General features: G+C 34.3%; 1 protein-coding gene across 7 annotated transcripts in view; it reads right to left on the reverse strand.

The window, feature by feature from the left end:
* gulp1a (GULP PTB domain containing engulfment adaptor 1a) overlaps positions 1-7,963 on the reverse strand; it is a 69,235-nt gene that overhangs the window by 23,217 nt on the left and 38,055 nt on the right. For all 7 annotated transcript variants that reach the window (XM_073845371.1, XM_073845372.1, XM_073845368.1 and 4 more), the window contains exon 2: positions 1,985-2,064. In XM_073845371.1, coding sequence (XP_073701472.1) covers positions 1,985-2,012 — 28 coding nt within the window. In that variant the 5' untranslated portion in view covers positions 2,013-2,064. The remainder of the gene's footprint in view (positions 1-1,984; positions 2,065-7,963) is intronic.

Consider the following 7,963-nt stretch of genomic DNA (forward strand, 5'->3'; position numbering starts at 1 on the left):
CTTTTGTGTGCCTTATCTGGAGAAGTGGTGTCCTCCTTGATCTGTGTCCGTGGAACCCAGCAGTGTGCAGTGTCCGTTGGACTGTCTGCCTTGAGATGTTGCCACCAGCAGAGCCCAGATTCATCAGGATGCCCTTGGTGGTGATCCTTGGATTCATTTTTACCTCTCTCACTATTCTCCTGGCCAGCACAGGTGTCACTTTTAGCTTTCGACCACGCCCTCTAAGATTTTTCACAGTGCAGACCGTCTTGTATTTTTTAATAATACTTTGCACTGTAGCCACTGTCCTCAAACCAACAGCAGAGAGCTTCTGTTTTTCACCTGTTGAGTTTATTAAAACAGCTGTTCCCAATGAATCAGGGTAAATAGGATGCTTTAGAACAGCTTGGACTATTTGGAATGGTATAGAACTTTTGATTTTCCCATAGACTGTGACAGTTTGCAGAGAGTATGAATAATTTTGGACATGACACTTTTTGTTCAAATGTAAATAAAAGCTGAGAAATATTTTTTTCCACAATGATGCCTTTTGTACACCGTCTTATTATCTTTGGGGAGAAGCCTGTGTCGTTTCCAGTCAAAAAAAACTTGCTGGTTGATATCTGTATTCAAAATTTTAAAACATTAATCTAAACATGAATTTATAAAATTGATTGCACTTATGCAACTTCTGAGCCTCAACATGAAAATACACATACAAACCACTTTTGTGTTTTTCTGTGCCATCTCTGTAGTATAAAATCATTTTGTTAATACTCATTTTTATTCGATTGTTAACTTATGCTACTTGTTCTCATTCTGTTGTTTCAATTAGAAATTTTAAAAAGCTTAAATACAAATGTTTAAATATTTGACATAAAAGATTATATACTTTTTATAAAGTTAGAAAAATGCCATTACAAAGGTAAAAACAAATTTCCCCTGTAAATCACTTTAAGGAGTCAAATTTTCCCCTCATAAAGGGAAGGCTAATTTTTGATCAGATTTTTTGATTATAGATTAAAATGTGCTCCTAAAATTTTGACTGTGCTCCTAAATTTAAGTTAGGAGCACAAGTGCTCCTAAAAAGAAAAGTAAGCGTAGAGCCCTGAGTACTTGTTCTTGAAAAATCGTATTCTGCATACTTAAAATACAATCTCTCATTCATATAAAAAACAGATGTGTTATATTCGCCTGAGAATACATCTGTAAATATCATCACATCATTTGCCATCCTGAGGGTTTCAGGACTGGACACTACTTGCGATTATAATCTATATCTTCAAAGCAAGCCAGACAGGCCAACAGGAGCTTCTAACATAGAAATATTACCAGTGCATGCCCTGCCATCTGGGATCTAAGACTGGCCAGTAGGGTTTATCACATCAAAGGTCCATTAATTCATTTTGGAAAGAAGGGTGGGACAGGTGGTTGTAAATACATGCAGGAAAAAAAACAGGCCTTTGGAGGCAGACAGGTTGTCTGCTCCAAGCCACTGAGAAATAACAGAAAGGGAGGAGAGACTAGGTGAGGAACAAAGAGAGCTAGAGATTGACAAAGATACAGGCAGACAGATAGGAGTACGAAAAGGGAGTCTGAACAATAGTGTTTTATAAGGGTTTCTGTTAGGTCTGTAAATTTCAACATGGTAATTGCAATAAAAATGCACTGCATTAAACTCTGCAGTAAAGCATTTCTAACGATTAGAGCAATTCAAGCTTGTAGTAGCAATTTCACATTATGTTCAATGATACAGAAATAAAATCAACATTTCATATTTTGACATGTTGTCTATCCAATGCTTTCATATATATATATACCCAGAAAAAGTCTCCGAATGACTTTCATTTTAAATGTTTTTAACAAATACTGATATATGCAAATAACAATAACTATTAATTAAAAAAATACCCTGTCATTTTTATGATTACTATAGATTCTGAGCTGGATGGACGGACAGAGAATACAGAGGAAAGCAAGACAAAAACTGGTACAACACACATACCTTTTTTTCTGTTAAATGCCCGGTTCATGCTTGAAAACGCTCCGTCTCAGCTGCGATTTCCTGGAATGTGCCACCTCTACCTGATGGGATGAGAGCGCATATGGAAATTTACTCCATGGAGTCTGAGAAACAGGACTACATGTTTCAAAAACAAAATCGTGTGAATTTGCCTCTAAGGTTAAGTCTCCTGGGGTGTGTTATTGCACAAAATGTTACTGGGTTAAGAGTTACTGGGTTCACAAGAAATAACCCCTTTAAAAAGCAAAATCTCTGCACAGAATTATTTTGAGTGCTACAGCAGGTAGGAGGGTTATCAACCAAAACTATAAATACTATTTGGTAAATATGCCCTTTATGCATGGTTCAAATATTTGAATGTGTATTTGTGGAGGATGGTTGATGCAGTGTGTTTTCTAAATGTCAGACAGTGACAGCTAAATTAAAGGTCCCAATTTTTTTAAAATAAATAACATGCTGAAAAATATGGAAGCCCGCTTCCAACACTGAATAAAAATAAAATAAAAGGTAATTGCGACTTTTTATCTCACAATTCTCTTTTTTCTCGCAAACGCAAGTTCTCAGAATTGCGTAATACAAACTCACAACTCTGACTTTTTTTCAGAATTGTATGACAAAATTTGCAATTGCAAGTTATAAAGTCAAACTTGCAATTCTGAAGTCAGAATAACATAATGTAAAATCGCTAGCAATACTAGCAATTCTTAGAAATAAACTAAGCAATTGTGACTTTTTTCTTAGAAGTGTGAGCTTATATTTCGCAATTCTGACTTTATAACATGCAATTTCAAGTTATTAAGTCAGAATTGTGGGATATAAAGTAGCAATTTTGAGAACATATCAGTTGTTTCCCCCTCAAAATTGGACTTTATAACTTGCAATTGTGAGTTAATATCTCAATTCTGAGAAAAAAAAAGTCAAAATTGCGAGATACAAACTTGCAATTTTGAGTTATAACGTCAGAGTTGCAAGATACAAAAACTCGCAACTCAGAGAAAAAAAGTCTGATTCCTGAGTTTATTTCTCAGAATTGTGAGATTATAAACTTGCAATTTTAAAAACATACCAGTCTTTTCCCCCTCAAAATTGGACTATAACTTGTAATTGCGACTAGTTCATATCTCACAATTCTGAGAAAAAAAGTCAAAATTGCGAGAAAAACAGTCAGATTTGAGAGATATGTTAATTCTCAGAATTGCAAGAATTTTCTCACAATTCTGACTGTATAACTTACAATTGAGATTTCATATCACACAATTCTTCATTTCTCAGAAATGCGAGTTTGACTTTATTTCTCGCAACTGTAAGTTTATATCATGCAACTCTGCAAAAAGTCGTAATTGTGAGTTAATTGTGAAATATTTTAGAATTCTGACTTTGTAGCTCAGTTGCAGGTTTATATCTCTCAATTCTGAGAAAAAAACAAAACAAAATGTCAAAATTGTGTTATAAAGTCAGAATTGCAAGATACAAACTCGCTATTCTGAGAAAAAAGTCAGAAAGTTTATTTCTCTGAATATTTCTCACTTTATAACTCACAATTGCTATTTTATACCATGCAATTCTTCTTCATATCTCAGAATTGTGAGTTTGACCTTATTTCTCAACTGTGAGTTTATATCATGCAACTGACTTTGTAGCTCAGCTGGTGAGAAAAAAAGAATTGCAGGTTGTATCACCTGTATCAAAGAATTGTGAGAGAAAAAATTGTGACAACCTTTTTGCGATAACCAATTCTGAAAACACATCAGTCTTTTCCCTCTCAAAATTAGATTTTATAACTTGCAATTGTGAGTTCAAATCTCACAATTCTCAGAAAAGTGTCAAAATTGCATGTTATAAAGTCAGAATTGCAAGATACAAACCTGCAATTGCGAGAAAAGGTCAGAATTGTGAGATACAAACTTGCTATTCTGAGAAAAAAGTCAGAATTGTGAGTTTATTTCTCTGATTTGAGAGAATTGTCTTGCAATTCTGACTTTATAACTCACATTAGCCATTTAATATCATGCATTTCTTCATTTCTCAGAATTGTGAGTTTGACTATTTCTCGCAACTGTGAGTTTATATCATGCAACTCTGACTTTGTAACTTTATATCTCACAATTCTGAGAAAAAAGTCAGAATTGCAGGTTGTATCGCTCAATTCTGAGAAAAAAAAGTCAGAATTGTGAGATAAAAAGTCATAACATTTTTGCGATAACCAATTGTGAGAACATATTAGTCTTTTCCCTCTCAAAATTGGACTTTATAACTTGCAATTGCGAGTTCAAATCTCACAATTCTCAGAAAAAAGTCCAAATCGCATGTTATAAACTTAGAATTGCAAGATACAAACCTGCATTTGTGAAAAAAGTCACTAACTCAGCTGCTAACTCAAGTTTATATCTCACAATTCTGAGAAAAAAAAAAAAGTCAGAATTGTGTGATAAAATGTTGCGATGACCTTTTTTATATATATAAAAAAAAAAGCATTCCGTGGAGGAAACAGGCTTTGATAGAAAACAACTGAAACTGTTTAAAAACTAATAAAAATAAAATTGGACGTATGGCTTGTAGTTCATGTCTTTGAGTCCATCTATACCAAGTAATCCTAAATATTACCAAAATAAACTGAAAGCACATATATGAATTTTTATCTAGTAAAATAATTTGTATCTCCCATGCCATCATGTAAAACTAAAGCCTACTGCCTATTAAAAAAAGGGAGAGCAGTATGTATCACTCAGAACATCATGTTTCGATGGAAAAAAACAATGCGACAGGGCAGAAAACTGCACTCATTTCATTAAGTTATTAAGCCGACATTACAGGAAAAAAAATGAGAAAGATGTTCTATAGCGTTTTGTTTCACCGCATGCTGGTGCCTAAGCTTCTTCCTCTCAGGCATTGTCAGACATCAGGAGATAAGCTTAGCCAATGACTTATACAGGCTATGAAACAAACTAATCAAATGTTACGCCCAATGGGCAGACATATTACAATGTTATTGTCGGATGGATGGATGCTGAAAGAAGAGATCGCAAGACCTCCCCAAGGGGTCCATGTGCGCATTACTGATTTCCCTGATGCAGGGTAGACAAAGCTTTTCATAGAGGCACTTCAGACAAATATGTCTTTAACTTCACAATGACTTCAATAGAAGCTCATCATTTCCACTGCCCATCTGTGATTTAGCGTCTTGTTAATTTGAACATGATACAGAACAACTTTCCTGGGTATGTTTATCATTGACTTCCTGAGTTTATTGTGTAGAGCTAATCATGTTCATGGTAAAATGCAATGAGACAATGGGGACAATGAGACAATAGGGAGTTTTAATGCTGTACATGACTTAACAGAGCATTTTATATTCTTGTTATGAATAAACTGAGCAGCTTTCATGCTAGTAAGATTCTTTAAACATTCAAGGTGAGTATAGAGGGGACTGTTTTTGTCACCACAAATATTCTCTCTATTCAAACATCACGTCAAAATAGCAATGAAAGCTTGAAAAACAGATTATGTGCGGTTCTAAGAGGAAATGCTAAGCTCCAATTAGACACTATTATTTGAAATGCTATTTTGATATAACCAAGAATATTTAAAACAAGCCTGTTCAAACAATGTCTTGCAAAATAAGCAATGTAAGAAGTGATGGATATGATTTTTAAAGTGTGTTTTTCATGTGAAGGGTGTGGTGCTTTAGTGCAGGGAAGTAGTAAATTATAGTATTCTGGGATGACATCTTGGCATAAAAGAATATGATTTAAGGTTTTACGACAAAACAATGCATTTATGTTTTCCTTAAACATATGATTCATCCCACTTTGTACAATTTACATGATGATAACAATATGTGAGCTGCTTACTGGTTTGAGCCAACAAGGCATCAAGCCGCAACAGTGGGTTTTTGTTTTAAGAATTGTTTTGTCTGTGTGACAGATGGATCACAATATATCTAAATTATTGCAAGAGCCCTGTGAAGAGCCCTCAAAGTTTTAGTCAGAAAATGTGAATGTACAAATACATCAATAGTCATACACATGCATGATTTTTTCCCCTCAGAAGTACAAATTATGAGATGCATACAAACAAATAGAAAGCTTATTAGAAAAAAACCAAACAGTTGAAATCAAAAGTTTACATCCCCCTTTTTTCAGATTCTGTTAATGTTAATTATTTTACCAAAATGAGAGGGATCATACAAAATGCATGTTATTGTTTATTTAGTACTGACCTAAATAAGATATTTCACATAAAAGATGTCACAAAAATGACCCCGTTCAAAAGTTTACATCCCCTTGATTCTTAATACTGTGTTCTTACCTGAATGATCCACAGCCGTGTTTTTTGTTTGTTTGTTTGTTTAGTGATAGTTGTTCACGAGTCCACTGTTTGTCCTAAACTGCCCGCTGTTCTTCACAAAAATCCTTCACGCCCCACAAATTGTTTGGTTTTCCAGCATGTTTGTGTATTTGAGCCCTTTCCAACAATGACTGTATGATTTTGAGATCCATCTTTTTGCACTGAGGACAACTGAGGGACTCATATGCAGCTATTACAGAAGGTTCAAACTCTCACTGATGCTCCAGAAGGAAAAACCATGCATTAAGAGCCGAGGGGAAAAAAAATTTGAAATTAAAGATGAGGGTAAATTTACGTTATTTTGTATTCTGGGAAACATGTAACTATCTTCTGTAGCCTCTGAACGAGAGTACTAAATTAAAAAAATATGATATTTAGGCAAAATAAGAAAAATGCACACATTTTTGAACACTTTTCAAAAGTTTTCACCCCCAGCTCTTAATGCATTGTTTTTCCTTCTGCAATAGTTGTATACAAGTCCCTCAGTTGTCCTCAGTGTGAAAAGATGCTTCTCAAAATCAAAAATTCATTGTTGGAAAGGGTTCAAATACACAAAAATGCTGGAAAACCAAAGAAGTATCATTCAGGTAAGAACACAGTATTAAGAATCAAGGGGATGTAAACTTTTGAATGAGGTCATTTTTATAAATAAAAAACTCTTTTCTCCTGTGGACTATATGTAAACTTTTTTTTATGTGAAATATTTTATTCAGGTCAGAACTAAATAAACAATATCACGCATTTTGTATGGTCCCTCTTATTTTAGTAAAATAATTTACATTTTGAAGATTCTTGACCTCAACTGTGTAGCCTATATTTTATATACATATACACATATATATATATATATATATATATATATATATATATATATATATATATACACACACACACACACACACACACACACACACACACACACATATATATACACATATATATATATATATATATATATATATATATATATATATATATATATATACACACACACACACACACATATATATATATATATACTAGTGGTGGGCCGTTATCGGCGTTAACGTGCTGCGTTAACGTGAAACTCTTATCGCGCGATAAAAAAAATATCGCCGTTAATCTATTCTCAAATTTGGACTGTAGAATATGGTCGCGCGTTTACGTCTCCTCCGCCAAAACACAGACGGGATCGCGTCGTCCTCCATTCATAAAAACCGAATCTACTATAGCGAAATGCCACGTAAATTCGTCGTTTTTTGGATTCATAAATCAAATGTTGGTCAGTCACTTAATTCAAATCGCGATATGGACTAGTGTATGTGAAAACTGAAATGCAAAAAGACCGTTTTAATATGAATCCGATATGTTCCGTTTGCCTAGCTGTATGTATACATTGCGGAGACGAGCTTTTACTACACGCATACTGAACCCACGTGACGCTCCCGGTAATTTTTGGCATTTTCATCTCACATGAACAGATAAACTCAATCACCCAAACTGCTGTGAGTGTCACTTTTACCGTTTCATTTGAGAAAACTAGCATCATATCATACTGTATGACACAGAAACTTCACGGCAACCTGTCAAAATAAAAGTACGGTGTAACATGTAATGGGCTGGGTAGGTGTTGAC

This window comes from Garra rufa, chromosome 8 (genome assembly GCF_049309525.1).
Source record: "Garra rufa chromosome 8, GarRuf1.0, whole genome shotgun sequence".
Taxonomy (NCBI): Eukaryota; Metazoa; Chordata; class Actinopteri; order Cypriniformes; family Cyprinidae; genus Garra; species Garra rufa.